This window comes from Lithobates pipiens, unplaced genomic scaffold (assembly GCF_037356315.1).
Source record: "Lithobates pipiens isolate NorthernLeopardFrog02 unplaced genomic scaffold, aLitPip1_a1.2 Scaffold_22, whole genome shotgun sequence".
In the NCBI taxonomy this organism is placed as follows: Eukaryota; Metazoa; Chordata; class Amphibia; order Anura; family Ranidae; genus Lithobates; species Lithobates pipiens.
The window spans coordinates 191162391-191180417 of record NW_027507784.1 but is presented as its reverse complement, the minus strand read 5'-3'; the positions used below and the strand labels follow the sequence as shown (position 1 = coordinate 191180417).

At 42.9% G+C, this 18027-nt stretch overlaps 1 protein-coding gene across 2 annotated transcripts in view; it reads left to right on the top strand.

Moving 5' to 3' along the window:
* The window catches only part of NABP1 (nucleic acid binding protein 1), a 35613-nt gene extending 18350 nt beyond the window's left edge, over positions 1–17263 (top strand). Inside the window, exons 4-6 of one of the 2 annotated variants that reach the window (XM_077448745.1) lie at positions 14847–14940; positions 15805–15844; positions 16402–17263. In XM_077448745.1, coding sequence (XP_077304871.1) covers positions 14847–14940; positions 15805–15844; positions 16402–16580 — 313 coding nt within the window. In that variant the 3' untranslated portion in view covers positions 16581–17263. The remainder of the gene's footprint in view (positions 1–14846; positions 14941–15804; positions 15845–16401) is intronic. The other variant, XM_077448746.1, reaches the window with a different exon arrangement.
* The last annotated feature ends 764 nt before the right edge of the window (positions 17264–18027 follow it).

The following is an 18027-nucleotide window of genomic DNA, read 5'->3' as shown; positions in this document are numbered from 1 at the left end:
TAATAGAGAAGCTGCACTGCCACCAATCAGCTGGAACATGGGGACTTATGTTCTCACATTGATATACATTAATGCCCAAACACTTCCAGTCCAAATGTGCTAAGCGACACAAAGGGTGTCTTATTATATGGATAACCGTTCTTAACAAAGGGATTATTCGTTTGTGTGCCAATGACTCTTCTTGTTTGTTAACCAGCCATTTGAACCTATTAAGGAAATTCCATTAGACTTGCTGTCACGCAAGCTAGCCTTCCTGATGGCTATCACCTCGGCTAAAAGGGTGTCTGAGTTGGGGGCCCATTCATGCAGGGAACCATACTTGATCCTTCATCATGAGTCGTTTTAAGACCTGTTCCATCCTTTTTGCCAAAAGTGGTGTCGGTCTTTCATTTAAATCAGGACATTATTTTGCCTTTTCTCTCAGCCTCGTTCAGCGGAAGAGATGTTGTCCTGGCAGTCAAGGTTTGTCTAGATCTGTGGAGATCCGAGGCTTGGACTCCCTTGTTTTACCAAAAGGACCCAAGGGGCAGGCAGCTTCCAAAGCTTCCATTGCCAATTTGGTCCATAATTTGGTCATTCAGGCCTATGGCTTGAAACAAAGCTCCTCCCTTTAGGGTGAGAACTTTTTCTACCATGGATGTTGGATCTCCCTGGGCTTTTGGCCATCAGGTATCTGTGGCTCAGATTTGTAAGGCTGCTACCTGGTCTTCAGTGCATATGTTCACAAAATGTTATCAAGTGGATGTTTGAGCAACCGAGGATTCGGCTTTCGACAGTAGTGTACTGCGGACTGCCGTTTAAGTTCTGATGGCTGTTTGGCAGGGTGTCTCTTCTCTCACGGCTATTGCTCTGGGACATCCCAGCAGGTAATGAATATTAGCCTGACTGTGTCCCATGATATATCAAGAGTATGTGTGTATGTATTTTTTTTGTTTTTATTTTTTTATGGTTGAACTGGATGGACTTGTCTTTTTTTTTTTCAACCTGACTATGTAAGAGTAGGATTTTATTGTCGTACTTGCCTGTAAAATACTTTTGATTACATCATGGGACACAGAGATCCCTCCCCTCTTGAGGATTTGGTGCTTGCTATAAAACTAAAGTAGTTCCTGTATGGGAAGGGTTATATAGGGGATCACTTCCTGTCTGAAGACCGTTGGTCTACCAGTGTCCATTTACCTGATTAAGTATAACCCAGCAGATAAGGAATATTAGCCTGACTGTGTCCCACGATGTCCTCAAAAGGATTTTACAGGCAAGTATGATGAAGAAAAATCCTATTTTTTGCTAGAAAATTACTTTGTTTTCAATGATGGCCAGTGCTGCAAAGATGGGGGTGGAACTTTTAACGATGCCCAAAAAAATCTGCTAAACAAATCTTTATCTGCTATTCTTCCTGGAGGGCCTGTTTGGCTAGCTAAACATGTAAAATTCTGCCCCATCTTTGCAGCAGTGGCCATCCTTGAAAACATCCGCCTCCATGTTAGGGCAGCACCGGCCTTTAATAAATGCATCTGCCCTCATGTTAATTTCCGCCCCTCACCTACATGAACGTGCCTTGGCACAATCTGACTGAAAAATGTCTTCATTCGGCTATTGTGTCGGCGAGATGGTGCCTGTGCACAACAGCTGATCATAAAATCAGCTGTTGTGATATTACTTGCACGCATACGCTATTTGTCCAGGTATTCTGCCAAGAAATGCCTCCCATTGAATAGTGCATGGGCTGAAGGGCGCATGCGCAACGCATGCCCTGTACATAACATCATAACAGTTGATTTTACCATCAGCTGTTGAGAGGGCGCAGGCGCACAATAGCCAACAGAATTTTATTTTTTTTGTCAGATTGTGCCCTGCGCTCCCCGGCGAGTTCATGTCCATGAGGGGTGGTTTTCTACACATTGGTGGATTTATGGGCACTTTGGGGCGTAATTGCATGTCCAGTGCTGCAAAATAAAACTTTGTGATGGGTGGATTTCTACATTTCTTGCGGGCGGATTTATGGGCACTTAGGGGCGGCGTTTGGCACAATCTGACAAAAGAAAAATCCTGTCGGCTATTGTGTGCCTGCGCCGTCTTGCCTCACAACAGCTGCTGGTAAAATAAACTGTTGTAATGCTTACGGCGCATGCGCCCTTCAACCCGGAAAATATTCGATGGGGGCATTTCTCGACAAAACAGGTGGACAGGGTCGATGGGCGGATCCTCCCTCCACTCTGCTCTGGGCTGCAGCAGCACGCAGGGGAGAGGACAGTGAAAACTCCTGGCCACTGCCACCCACCTAGGGTAGTCCCTGCCTGTGGGCTGTTTGTAACCTGATCCACGGGCCAGTACTTTGAGACCCCTGCCCTAGAGAATAAAATGGTGGTTGTTGCAATATTGTGTCACACTGCATTTGTGCAGTGGTCTTTTAAGAAAAATAAACTTTAATGAATTTAAAAAAACAAAACCGTAAAGTTAGCCAAATTTTTTTTTTTGTAAAATATATTGCTCCGCGAGAATCATGATAATCATCTAAGCAAAAAAAAATCATGGTTCTCATTTTGGCCATCTCTTGTCAGCTGGCACGTAGAGCAACATCGTGTTGCTCTACGTGCCAGCAGACAAGAGACGCTGTGGTGGTTTCTATGACAGTGCGTTTCAGAGAACATGGCCTCCTTCAGGTCTGCCCACTGCTCTCCCAGAGGTCCTTTTTATTATGGTGTGGGTGGCCCTGGGATTATTAACTCAACGGCATCCATCAATGGACTAACAGGCATGATTCAACAAGCAGTAGATATCAAAAACCATTTTCATTACATAGTCCCCTTAACCATTGGGTGGCTGACTTCTGACTACACAGTAATAAACAGTCTATAGGACACTAACATGTAAAATCAAGTGATAATTTTAAAGGCTTATATGCAAGTTATTGCCATAAAGTGTTTGGGTACCCGGGTCCTGTCCCAGGGGACATGTATCAATGCAAAATATTTTTAAAAATGTCAGTTTTTTTTCGAGAGCAGTGATTTTTAACCGCTTCAGCCCCGAAAGATTTTACCTCCTTCCTGACCAGAGCACTTTTTGTGATTCGGCACTGCGTCACTTTAACTGACAGTTACACGGTCGTGCGACGTTGCGCCCAAACAAAATTGACCCCCTCCACACAACGCTTTCTTTTGGTGGTATTTGATCAACTTTTTTATTTTATTTTTTTTGTGCTACAAAGTGACATTTTGAAGAAGAAAAGCAATATTTTTTACTTTTTGCTGTAACGCCCAAAAATATATAAAGTCCTGAGTTTAGGCCGATATGTATTCTATATGGTATTGGTAAAAAAAAATCTCTAAGTGTATATTGGTTTGCGCAAAAGTGATAGCATCTACAAAATGGGGAATAGTTTTATGATACTATTTTGGGAACCATACAGCGATCAGTGCTATAGAAATGCACTGATTACTGTGTAAATTACACTGGCAGGGCAGGGTTTAACCACTAGGGGGCAAGGAAGCGGTTGCGTGTGTCCTAGGGAGTGATTCTAACTATGGGGGGGGGGGTGGGCTTCAATTCACATGACAGTGAACCCCCTTTAAGTTCCCCTTAAAATCCATACCAGCCCTAAAGGGCCTGGTTTGGATTCTGGGGGGACCCCTACGCAATTTAAAATTTTTTTTTTTTTGCTGTGGTACTGTTCTAAACGCGGGAAAACTGTGCCACTTTACAGGCATACTATAGACACCCCTCAAGCATGATAGTTAAAGGAATATTTCATTTTTGTTTCACTTTAAGCATTCTTAAAATCACTGCTCTCGACAAAACGGAAGTTTTTAAAACTTTTTTTGCATTGATGTCCCCTGGGGCAGGACCCGGGTCCCCAAACACTTTTTATGACTAACTTGCATATACGCCTTTTTAAAATGAGCATTTTTGGTTTTTCATGTTAGTGTCCCATAGACTTTAACAGGGTTCCGCAGCTTTTGGATTTTCAGTGAACACAGCATAATGTTCGTTGTTCGCTGAACTTGTGCTCAGGTTGAACCGTTCGCCCATCCCTACGCAGTAGGTCCTAATATAGGATATCGGAACCTAAATGTAATTATTAAACCTAAAAAATATAGGTTTAAAAATCATTCTATGCACGTGTGTATTTACTTGGTATTATGTATAGATTTTATATGTAAGAAACTTTTGCTTGCTATATGAAAATATATTAAAAAAATCTTATTTTTTTAATATCAAAATATATACAAGATGTTCTATGTATATGGACGGCTAGAATAACATTGCAAAAAAGAGATGGACTCCATGTTTGAAAATGTTTACACACATGTGATTGTAAAGTTTTTTATTTATTTTTTTTCGTAGTTTTTTTGTTAGATTAGATTTCACCTTCACAGTATATTGTGCAGATATTAAAAATCCTTGTAAAATATGTTTTGCATATCATTATAGGACAGGTTTAAATGGAGGGAAGGGACTCTGATGGTATAAGTGTATTCTGTATGTGGGGCTATCCCAGGAGGTTCATTGAGGGTATAACCAGTGTGCTGTCATTTTAGCATGCACCATCACGAGTCTACCAACGGCCTAGAGCGGTTTGGTATTAAAGCCATTTCCATATGCCTTTTAGAAGGTCAGATTCTCCCAATTATGTCAGAAACCTTCTGGATACCCACTTTAAACTCCATGAGTCCAGGAGGATTAAAAAAGGAACTGGAGATTAGTACCATCTGACCCCTGATGCATATGTTCCCCTCCAGTCTCGTATTGACCCATACATTCTCAACACCCCTCGTTTCACTATATTGGACTGATGGTTTATTTTCACATGTTGCAGTTGCACCAATCATGTGGTGAAAAGGGGTGGTATTTGACAAGAATTGTCCCTTATGTGTATGGTGTAGTGGGGATAGCTCCAAATATAGGCTACACATATACCATCAAAGTCCCTTCCCTCTATTTGTATTAAACTTATCCTATAATATGCTCGCCATCTTTTACAAGGATTTTTACTATTTGCACATTATAACAAAAAAAAATCCCTTGATGGTCACGTGTATGTAAACTTATTTTCAGACATGGAGTCCATAAGATTAATTTGAAATGTTACTAACCACGTTTTATCTTTTAATTTTTTTTGTAAGCTTATTATATCCATATATATTAGGGGTGGGGAATTTAATCGATGCATCGCGATTCAGGCGTCCCCGATGCAACATCGATGCATGTGACCCGAAAAATCTGTCTGACGTCATCCCGACTTGCCCCTCCCGGATGAGCAAACCGAGCGTTTTTATCAAAATACCTGCTTATAAATACAATGATCATCAATTAAGTGGTCACCTCTGTTTTTTTGTTTTTTTTTAAATATATGCAGCTTTTAAACCTCGCTTCTATAGCGTGTATATAACTGTATAACACCGCTCATGCGACTGCTCAGTCCGGCCAGCCCCTCTCCTCTCATGTCTCTCCTGACGTGAGCCCCGCCTGCCTCTCTTCTAATCTGATAGCTACAGTCGGGCGGGGCTGAGAACTCCTACTGACCTGACGAGAGACGTGAGCCTGAGAGACAAGAGAGCGGCGGGCCAGAACGAGGAGAGCAGTCACATGAGCGGCTTATACAGTTACACACACACACACTAATGCCGCGTACACACGTAGCGGACTATCCGACGGACTTAGTCTGGCGGACTTCCCACCAGACTGTCTGTCTTTCTGAACGGGCTACTTGCCCACACACGGCACTTTTTTAGCGGACTAATACGGCGTACTATCCGCCCTACTTTTGAAATGAACGGACTCACCCACACACGCGGAGGAAAGTCCGCTCATTTCGAGCGGGTCTCCAGGTAGGCGGGGCCTGCGAAGGAGACGTCTCTGGCCCCGCCACCTGGTATGGATTTAAAAGGGAACCCCAACGGCGAAAAAAATCTGCGTGGGGGTTCTCCCCAGGTCCACATCAGACCCTTGTCCAAGCACGCTACCCGGCCGGCCAGGAAAGTGGGACGAGCGAGTGCCCCCCCTCCTGAGCCGTACCAGGCCACGTGCCCTCAACATGGGGGGTGCCTTGGGGAAGGGGGGGCCGCGCACCCCCCCACCCCAAAGCACCTTGTCCCCATGTTGAGGACAAGGGCCTCTTCCCGACAACCCTGGCTGTTGGTTGTCGGGGTCTGCGGGGGGCTTATCAGAATCCGGGAGCCCCCTTTAATAAGGGGGCCCCGGATACCGGCCCCCCACCCTATGTGAATGAGTATGGGGTACAATGTACCCCTACCCATTCACCTGTGAAAAAAAGTACAAAAAAACACAGGGTAAAAATAGTTTATTGCACAGCTCCGGGGGTCTTCCGTCTTCGGGGGTCTTCTTGCCAGACTCCTCCGCTATCTTCTTCTAGCTCTTTTACTAGCGGAGGAGCTCGGCTTTCTTCCTCGCCGCCGGCCTCTTCTTCCGACTTCGGGGGTCTTGTCCCCCTCTTCGGTTCTTCTGCCGGGCCACCGCGCCTTCTTATAGCTCTTTTACAGGCAGTGGCCCGGTCTTCTGTCGTCGCCTTCTGTTTTCAAACCGAAGAGGGGGACAAGACCCCCGAAGTCGGAAGAAGAGGGCGGCGGTGAAGAAGAAAGCCGGGCTCCTCCGCTAGCAAAAGAGCTAGCAGAAGATAGCGAAGGAATCCGGCGAGAAGACCCCCGAAGACGGAAGACCCCCGGAGCTGTGCAATAAACTATTTTTACCCTGTGTTTTTTTTTTTTTTTACTTTTTTTCACAGGTGAATGGGTAGGGGTACATTGTACCCCATACTCATTCACATAGGGTGGGGGGCCGGATTCCGATAAGCCCCCCGCCCTCAGACCCCGACAACCAAAGGCCAGGGTTGTCGGGAAGAGGCCCTTGTCCTCAACATGGGGACAAGGTGCATGTTGAGGGCACGCGGCCTCGTACGGCTCAGGAGGGGGGGCGCTCGCTCGTCCCCCCCTCTTTCCTGGCCGGCTGGGTAGCGTGCTCGGACAAGGGTCTGATTTTCAGCGTTGGGGTTCCCCTTTAAGTCCATACAAGGTGGCGGGGCCAGCGACGTCTCCTTTCGCGGGCCCCGCCTACCTGGAGACCCGCCGGGAAAGTCCGTTCATTTCAAAAGTACGGCGGACTGGCATACGCACGGCCGGATTGTCCGCCGAAATGCGAGTCCGACGGGAAGATTGGAGTGCAAAACTACTTTCTAAGTCCGCCGTACTTTCGGGTCAAAAAAGTATGCCGGAGGCTACATACGGGGGGTGGTTGTCCGGCGGACTTGAGTTTGCCGGACTTTTCCACCCGATTGTTTGATCGTGTGTACGCGGCATAAGAAACAAGGTATGAAAAGCTGCATATATTTTAGAATGCACATACAGCAGTGGGCACTTAATAGATTATAATTGCATTTATATCACCACACAGGTAATTTTTAGCAGAAGTATGTAGAGTACAAGTATGTTTGTACTCTACACACACCGGCTCCTACACGTGCTCTGTGATGACATTTACCCGACCCCCCCCCCCCCCCCCTCGTTTGCACATTCCACTGTTAACTCCTAGTGTGCTGGAAGGTACAAACGAGGGGGGCCGGGTAAATGTCATCAGAGACAGTACAGGGAACTTCACAGGGCTGTTTGTCAGTTGTGGATTTGGATTATAATCCCCCCCCTGACCTCCCAGCAGCCGGGTGTGTGTGAATTCCTGTAGTGCACCAGATTAGTGCACTCAGTAAATCGTAGTTCCACACATTTTTTTTGTTTTTTAAAAGTCAGCAGCTAGAAAGTGTAGATGCTGACTTTTAATAATCACATTCACCTGTCCCACAGCCGGGCAATCTTCTGGGACCTGTGATGTGTCCCAGAAGATTGCAGAGAGGAAGGGCCTCCTAGGAGGCCCAAGCTGAAGTGGGAGCATGTCAGTAATCGTGATGCATTGCCAATCGTAATCTAATCGTGAGACCAGTGAAGATGCGCACCCCTAATATATATATATATATATATATATCGTATATATTTTTGATATATTCCGCAAAGGTTTCTTACATATAAAATCTGTACATAATACCAACAAAATACACAAAGACCTCTGGGAGAACAGTAGGCAAACCTGAAGGAGGTCACACTCTCTGAAACGCGTTGTCATAGTGAAGGCAGGACCAGCCCCACCGAGGATTAGGACTCTCTGGCCGGAAGGAGCAGTTTGTGTGTAGTTTGCCTGCTGCTACAAGCTGGATCCCTTCTCTCTTCAGTCCCTGCTCTCCCACTGTCCGGAGGATTACTTTCCATATGTTTGCCGCAGTTATCCACAGGAATGCTCTGATTTATACACTCCTTTTGTGAGTGCATCCTATTTTTAGTTGTCGTTTAATCACTTCATAAAACTATTGCACAAGGAGCCGCTTCACTTTGCCTTGTCTTTATACACAATGCAGAGAACCTTTTGGGTTCCGCAGCGAGTTTAACAATCGTGCTTTACTGCATATACAGACGGATTTTACTGTTGTGGGTTTAGTAACACATTAAGGTCTCCTTTCCACTCTGTGACTGGACCGTGAAGTGAAAAGTAGTAGACCGATGAGATGGCCATGCTGTCAAATCTGCTTTTTTTCTATCTGCAAGCTCCTTGCACTGCTGCACACCTAATTGGCTTCTTGTGTTGCGTCTCTCTCCTAAGAGCTCTGCTGTAGAATAGACTGCAAGAGGCTAATGGCGTTCATTCATGTACTAACATTGCTTATGTTTGAAAATACATCTAGAACTTATTCACACCAGGTGTGTGGAGCTGCACAGCCTTGCCCATGAAACTTGTCTTACTCATGACACCCTGCTGTGGCGGTGGTATAGTAGGACTATTTTTGTTTTATGATGCACTACACCACATCACGATGTGCGGTTTGCCATAAAGATTAATAAAATGCAATTTTGACACGTCAAAGTTAAATAAAAAGAGAACCCGACACACATCAGCAGCCATGCATTGTAGCACGACTCTGGTGTGAAGCAGCCCTTAATGATTTATTGACTGTATAGCTGCGTTAAAGTGTTACAAAAATATGAAATATATAGGTATATATTCTTTACTGTAGTGTTATGAAAATGTAGCCTTCATGTTTTTATGGCTTCATTTTTATAGAAATACCCGGTGATCAGGCCAGTTCCCTTTCTAAGCTTTCATTCTGACCACACTAAGCACAGAAGCAGGTCTGTTGCGAGTTTGTGTCTGTGTGCAATTCTCAATGGAAGAAGCATACAGTGTGTATCTACCAAAATCTGTTTGTCATGCCCCCCTGACCAGCTAATGTTCTATCCTTGTGTGTATCATCTGTGCCGGAGGTTTCTTTTGTGTTCCACCATGGTTCTAGCTGCAGCTGTGATTGGCTAGAGAACAGTCAGTCTTTATTCTAGCATCTGTTGGACAAAAGAAAAGTGGTTCCAGTCGGTGCTACCATAGACCGCAGAAATATAATTTCTGGAACGCATGGTACCTAAATAATTGTGGTGTCCTTGCATACCCAGCCATGGAATAGTCACACACATCCACTACTATATGGAAATACACCTAAAGGAAGCCCTGATGAAGGAACGAGAAATACGTTTTCAGGATAAGTAGATGCATTTGTTAAAACATGAATATTTATTTCAATGTACTTTTGGGGATATGCCTTCACATACTTTAATCTGTGTCTTTTATATCTGCCTGAAGTTCAATTTGAAACCTAATTCAGCTTGAACACAGTGTCTTTGGATTTCTAGTTCTTTTCCATAGAATTTAGCGTGTCCAGTTTGCATACCACAGTGTCATTGTGCTTGAAAAGGGAAGTAGATTAAAAACATTTGAGTACTGAGCGCTAAATCTAAAATATCATGTGGGTCTGTGGGTGGAATACATGGAGGATTGCTCTGGGCTACTGTGGATAAGAACCCCGGAGTAATGGTAACGCAAGAAAAAAAACATACACATTCACAGCATTTCGCATGCATGTGCTTTGTCAAGGATGGCAGTTTTTTCAGTAGGAAGTAGATGTCGTTTTTCCCTGCATTCAAAACATTTATTTTAGGTGGCATCTAGACTTTCTTTTGTGTGTGAATTTTTGTTTTGCACACGTTTGTATAATGCACCGTATTGTTATGACGTAATGTTAAAGGACTGACATTTTGAAAAATTGAAGTCCTCTATTTATTCACAGGCCAGGTACGGTGCAGGCAGCCGCAATGCGAGCTTCCACACACTACCCTGATCGGAGGGACCCCCCTCTAGGGCTGTGAAAAGGTAACAAATGTCATGCTAGGCCTGTCCTTGTTCAATCACTTTGCAAAGTTCAGATACTTTACCTAAACCTAAGTGATGTGCATGCTAAGTTTTTCATATTATGGAGAATGTGTGTATGTACATTTTTATTTCCAGTCTTGTATACATAGTTGCTTTTTCTTAAACACTGAGGAAGGATCGTATTCAAATAAAACACAATTTATCAAGTCAGAAAACAATGGGCCAAGTTAAGTTTTGATCTCCACATATACATATTGAATACTTTTTCTAGCCCATGTTCTTTTCAATGAACACCTGAGATGGAAACACTAGATTTACAGTGACTGCTTCTACACACGTAGTCCCTGCAGTCTTGATTTGGATGGCCTGGCTACCAGACGTGTAACATACCTGTGGATAGGGGTGTGGCCATATTTTTTAAATCCCAAACCATGTGTTCAGGGTTGAGTCATGTGACCTGTATCCTGCCAATGATTTTAAATTAAGCTTGGGTTTCTGTTTTTCAAACCATAGTACAGCCCAACCAGCATATAAAAATTAGATTCTTCAAAAGGCAAGATTGGTCCTACATCCTCTAAGGATAATTCTTGCCCTAGAAGTTGTGCCATGTTTCTGAAATGTGCACAAAGTGAAACAGTCCTGTTTTTGGCACAGTCCCCACTCAGTCTCCTATGTTTAGAATTTTTGTGCATTTTTCACAGTAGTGGAAAGGTATTTGCACATTACAGCCTAAGTTGTTGATAAAGTTGTAGAAGGGATAGGGCCCAGCGTGGAAAAATGTATTCCCACTGGCAGCAAACAATAGTGAGTAGTGTTTTGAAGCTTCAGAGGGACTGCAGTCTGCTCACATAATTTGTAATCAAAACCTCTTTGCCATTCTGAAGCTTCCCTCCAACCACTTTGCATATTTTATATATATATATATATACACAGGTCCTTCTCAAAAAATTAGCATATTGTGATAAAGTTCATTATTTTCTGTAATGTACTGATAAACATTAGACTTTCATATATTTTAGATTCATTACACACAACTGAAGTAGTTCAAGCCTTTTCTTGTTTTAATATTGATGATTTTGGCATACAGCTCCTGAAAACCCAAAAATCCTATCTCAAAAAATTAGCATATTTCATCCGACCAATAAAAGAAAAGTGTTTTTAATACAAAAAAAGTCAACCTTCAAATAATTATGTTCAGTTATGCACTCAATACTTGGTCGGGAATCCTTTTGCAGAAATGACTGCTTCAATGCGGCGTGGCATGGAGGCAACCAGCCTGTGGCACTGCTGAGGTGTTATGGAGGCCCAGGATGCTTCGATAGCGGCCTTAAGCTCATCCAGAGTGTTGGGTCTTGCGTCTCTCAACTTTCTCTTCCCAATATCCCACAGATTCTCTATGGGGTTCAGGTCAGGAGAGTTGGCAGGCCAATTGAGCACAGTAATACCATGGTCAGTAAACCATTTACCAGTGGTTTTGGCACTGTGAGCAGGTGCCAGGTCGTGCTGAAAAATTAAATCTTCATCTCCATAAAGCTTTTCAGCAGATGGAAGCATGAAGTGCTCCAAAATCTCCTGATAGCTAGCTGCATTGACCCTGCCCTTGATAAAACACAGAGGACCAACACCAGCAGCTGACATGGCACCCCAGACCATCACTGACTGTGGGTACTTGACACTGGACCTCAGGCATTTTGGCATTTCCCTCTCCCCAGTCTTCCTCCAGACTCTGGCACCTTGATTTCCGAATGACATGCAAAATTTGCTTTCATACGAAAAAAGTACTTTGGACCACTGAGCAACAGTCCAGTGCTGCTTCTCTGTAGCCCAGGTCAGGCGCTTCTGCCGCTGTTTCTGGTTCAAAAGTGGCTTGACCTGGGGAATGCGGCACCTGTAGCCCATTTCCTGCACACGCCTGTTCACGGTGGCTCTGGATGTTTCTACTCCAGACTCAGTCCACTGCTTCCGCAGGTCCTCCAAGGTCTGGAATCAGTCCTTCTCCACAATCTTCTTCAGGGTCCGGTCACCTCTTCTCGTTGTGCAGCGTTTTCTGCCACACTTTTTCCTTCCCACAGACTTCCCACTGAGGTGCCTTGATACAGCACTCTGGGAACAGCCTATTCGTTCAGAAATTTCTTTCTGTGTCTTACCCTCTTGCTTGAGGGTGTCAATGATGGCCTTCTGGACAGCAGTCAGGTCGGCAGTCTTACCCATGATTGCGGTTTTGAGTAATGAACCAGGCTGGGAGTTTTTAAAAGCCTCAGGAATCTTTTGCAGGTGTTTAGAGTTAATTAGTTGATTCAGATGATTAGGTTAATAGCTTGTTTAGAGAAACTTTTCATGATATGCTAATTTTTTGAGATAGGAATTTGGGGTTTTCATGAGCTGTATGCCAAAATCATCAATATTAAAACAAGAAAAGGCTTGAACTACTTCAGTTGTGTGTAATGAATCTAAAATATATGAAAGTCTAATGTTTATCAGTACATTACAGAAAATAATGAACTTTATCACAATATGCTAATTTTTTGAGAAGGACCTGTGTGTGTATTATATATATATATATATATATATATATATATATATATACACCGTGATTCTGTACTTGCCAGATATGCTGCAGAAATCGTGCTCCACTGAGTCTGGCTGCATCCATTTTAATGGCAGCTGAAGCTGCTGCCTGTTCACCTCCTGGATTTACATACACCTCCAGCCCTGCAGCTCTCATTGGCCCACTTTATGACTCACACACCCTCCCTTCCTGGCAAACGCTCATGAGTTAGACAACTGTGCATGATGTCCTAGGCTTTTTACCAGACAAGAAACAGGAAGTGGGCTGTAAAAGATAATTACTGGCAGAAAGTTTCACTATCCAAAGTTAAAACTACAAGGGCAGAAGATTTAATAGATGGAAAGATGAAAAAATGACTGAAGGTCTGCTTTAAGATATTGATGCCTATTTTGCCACGAGGGAGATTTCCCATCATGATTTTCTAGGTAACAGGTAATTGATAGGTAACCCTTCCATGCCCTTAAAGCCCAAGTTCAGTTACATTTTTATTTTTTGATAATTCGATTGTAAGCAAATGCTTCCTATAGCAAGTCTTGCTAGATATTAAAATGATGGCTACTATCAATGTATAGAAGATATTACATTTACAGTTTAAACTTTACAATTGTCGTCAAATCTGTACTCCATTGTTTTAAAAAAAAAAAAACTGAATACATGGTGTGCATTTTTACTGTTCAGTCAGCAAAGTGAAAGCTCACTTTGGAATATTACCTTTTTACTAAACAATATGCCTGCTGTACGCACTATATAAACCAGGGGTCTCAAACTGGTGGCCCTCCAGCTGTTGTAAAACTACAAGTCCCGTCATGCTTGTAACTGTCAGCCTTGCAATTCCTCATGGGACTTGTAGTTTCACAACAGCTGGAGGGTCACCTGATATAAACTGTATGTAGCACCAGCAACATAACAGTATATGGTGCTATGTTTTGGCAGCAGGGTGGGGGCTTCTCTTTCCATTCCTGGAACAAAAGCAGTCAGTCTCAGCCATTCACAGGAAGCCTTGTATTTTCTGAATGAGAATAAAGCTTTCTCTAATTGGCTGAAGTAGAGAATGTGACTTGGGGTTCTTTCACATGGGGCGGATCAGTTCTGATCCGCCCCGTGGATATCCGTTTGCTCAGCGGGGGATCACTCCGCCGATCCCCGCTGAGCAGGGAGATGACAGGTCGGTCTCTGCACACTGTGCAGGGACGGACCTGTCACAGCGCCGCTCTCCCCTATGGGAGATCGGATGACGACGGACCGCAGTGCCCGTCGTCACCCGATCCGATCCGCAGACGGATGGAAAAATAGCTTTTTCCTCCGTTACACTTTTTCGGATCGGAGCGGGTCGGATGTTAGCGGACTTGTCACCACTGACATCCGACGCTCCATAGAGCTCTATGGAGCACCCGTTCAGGTCCGCCTGAAAAACTGACAGGCGGGCCTGAACGGGACGTCAGTGTGAAAGGGGCCTTAAGCTTGCATGCCTCTCCACCTCTGCCAATCAGAAGAAACATTGTGTTCAGAAAATAAAGCACTTTTTCTGAATGGCTGGGCAGTGCTCAGACTGACTCGGTTTTGTTCTGCGAGCGATATAGGAAGTACCCATCCTGCTGTCTGAACACTGCTCTGTATACTGTATGTAGCTTATACAGCTCTGACAGCACAACAGGCACATCTGTTAGTGAAGGTAGTAGTTTGAACTATTTTGGACAGAAAGCTGGAGTTAGGCTCCAAAGTGACAATTCTTTGCACACTGAACAGCCTCTTTTGCATTTTGTAAATTGCATAATGTTTTTGACTAATGTTTAAAGAACAATGGTGAGTTTCTCATTTTGGCCGTTTACTGCATTGAAATTCTGCCAGTCATATTTTTTAATGTGTTTTTTTAGAAATTTAAAAAGCCATGCATGTGCTAGGCTTTATAGCCTTAAAGCTTGGTTTCCTCTTGCCTCTGTGGCTGTAAACTACATTTTGAGGTGGCAGATCATCTTTGTTAAATTTTTTTAATCCATCTATTTTTTTTTTTTTTCCTTTTTAGATTTTGTATGGTATATTCAGAGTTGCCAAACTTCAGTGACCCAAATCCAGACATTGGTGGCCAGCCACCACCAAAGACAAATCAAATCAAGAATGTAAGTGTTTTTTTGTCTTTTGTTTTTTCCCTATGTTGGAAATATTGTGTTCAGTGAACATTTAATGCCTTGTACACACGGATTTTTTCCTACAGATTTTGTCCTAAACTGGTGTTGCATACACACGGTTGGACAAAGTTGTCGGAAAATCCATTCGATCATTACAACGGGACTACATTGAGGCTAGTAGCCAATAGCCTTGGTCTCGCTATTTTTTTTTTTTTTTTTTTTGGTCCTGCTCTCAAATTTTTTCCGTCTGAATTTCCGACGGAAAAAGTCAGAGCCCATACACGATTGGATTTTCCGATAATATAATCCAATTAGACTTTTTCTGTTGGAATTTACAACCGTGTACACAAGGCAAAATAGATACAATATTACTAAATGATGGCGACTTGAAAGTGGACCATTCATTGGCTTAACCCAGGTAAACTTGCAACATGGTTTAAAAACATACTAAGTCTTGTTTTGAGCTGCACATTTTACAGTGCTTGTCCAGTTTCAACAAGGTGCTTGCAGTGATTACACTGATGGTGCTTTGTAGAACTAAGGCAGGCATGCATACTGATTTTTTTTTTTCGTTGTTGAAATCAAGATCTTGGAGTTCTGATGACTTCATCTTTTATATAGTTGAGAATTAGGTTCCCTTGGAAAGACCAGAAATCTATAAATATTGCTAGTGCAATTGTCTGAACTCTCTCTGCAGTCACCATCCTGGCCATGCAGTGTGGCAGGGGCATGTGAACCTAAACTGTTTTAGGATCCACGTTATGCTACTGCAAATGTCCATGTAATTAGGCTTGACATTTTTTAAGGCATTCATTTTATACAGAATGTTAATGGGTCTAATTTTGTTTTCTTCAGGTGCATGGAGATCAAGGTAATCACATTCCACAAAACACAGGTAGGATAAAGTATGTTGGCTGAAAATGGCAGTGGTGGCTAAAGTACAACTAAGGGCAAAACTTTTTTCCTTAGTTTTGGATAGAGTGGAGATGGATTGAAACACCTGTCAGTTTTTATTGCTGTCTCTGCCCCTATTTGAGTGATTCACCCTCGCTATTCTGTTTACTATTGTCAATGAAAGTAAAATAAAATACAATTTTTATTATTTTGGGTTCTTCCTAGAAAAGTAAGAGGGGAATCTTCCAATTGGGGACACTAATTCTGGTGACCTGGGGGTCCTGAAGAGATTCTTTTAATTTGCAGGAATTTCCTCACTTGTTATTTGGCTATGGTACAGGAAGTGAAGGGAAATGTCTCCAATCGGACAAAGCTGGAAAAAAATATTTAGAATTGCAACCCTCTTACTCTATTCAAAATGAGAAAAATACATTTTGTCTGTAATTCTACTTTGTTTTTTTGGGGTCCGCCATACAGCTCAGTCAATTGAAAGTAGTGTGGGGGGGGGGTATATAACGAATGGGGTCTCATGCTGGAAAAACTTTCCTTTCATTTCAGGTAATGGCTCACTGTTTTTACCAGGATGCAATAATTCTTTTCCCAATCATATCACTGGTGGCCGTGTAAATGAACGTGGGCCTGGAAATCCGCACACAGGGACTCCATCAGCTGCTTCAACACAACCAGCAGTTGCCACCATAAGTAATGGAAGAGACCCAAGAAGAGCCAAAAGATGACATGCACATGTTCCTGAAAATCTTGAACTCCATACAAGACTGTACTTGAATGCTTACTGCACTTTTATTTGTGGTTAAATGTGAAGTTGTCTCCTAGATGCTTGAAACATTTTGAAAACACATTTTGAGTTATAAAGCTTGAGGGTGGATTTATATGCAATACTTTAGTGGGCCAAATAATAGTTTGATTTCTTTCGATCCCTGAAATTTAAATAGTTCATATAAAGTGGTCCCTATCACAACACACACATTCAGTTTTTGGGCTGCCTCCTTCCTGTCAGAAAAGGATGGGTTTCTTCTGCCCATATGAACCTTGCCTTTTGTAAGACGAGAGATCTGCTAATTGCTGTCCAGGTTATTTTGAAAATTAAATTTCTGCTTGAAAAAAAAACTAGGGCTCTGCATTAGCTTTATGTACACTCCCATATAAATTGACTTTTTTATGCAAGTATTAATCCCTTTGATTTTTACTTTGCAATGTTTTGACCTTTTTGTATTTGATTAAAAACGGGTCTATACTATAGACTATAATAGTTGATTATCCAGTTGTGTCCTACAATCTCAAAAAACAGTGGTTTCTTAAAGCCCCAGATTTTTAAAATGTAGCTAAAACCGCTCATTGTTTTTCCTGGTGCTATCAAAACATGCAAGTTGTAGCTTGATTAAAGACACAAATAATCCCAGATGCTGAATATTTTCTCTCCCTTTTTTTTTTTAAACTAAGGGACAATAAAACTGCTGCCCTTCTGTCTAGAGAAGTTTGCTCATCAAAACTGATTGGATAAGGAGGGCATTAGTAATGGAAGCAACCAATAGGCCAAAGGAAACACTAAAAGCTCTTCAACATTCCACATCTTAGATGAGGTGATAGTCTTCAAGCAGCTATAATCTGTATGCTTAAAGGGGTTGTAAACACTTGTTTTAAAAACAAACATGGCATACTTACCTCCACTGTGCAGTTTATTTTGCACAGAGTGGCCCTATCCACCTGTTTTGGGATCCCTCAGCGGCGCTGGTGGCTCCCTCCCTGCATCGAGAGTCCACGTTGGAGAAGCGCTCTCCTTGGTGGACACCCATGCAGGCGTGCTTCCGAGTCATCTTTCCATTTACACGGAATGCAGGACTTGGTGCCGCATCATTAGATTTGATAGCATTGCAGCCATTGGCTCCTGCTGCTGTCAATCTATCGAATCAGGAAACGAGACACCAGCTAGTGCTGGTGTGCTTGTTCCTGGCTGGAGAAAGATCAGGGTCAGGTAAGTAAAACGGAGGCTCGGATTAACAAATCTGAGCTTTTCGGAAGAGTAATGAATAACCCTTTGCAGAAAATCAAATCCAATTTAGAGTTTAACTGTTATGTTGAAGATGCCACATAGTTTTATTTACATTTTTTTTAATCAAAGTGCTGTGTTGGGGAAACCAACACTTCTCATCACCCTGAGACCCC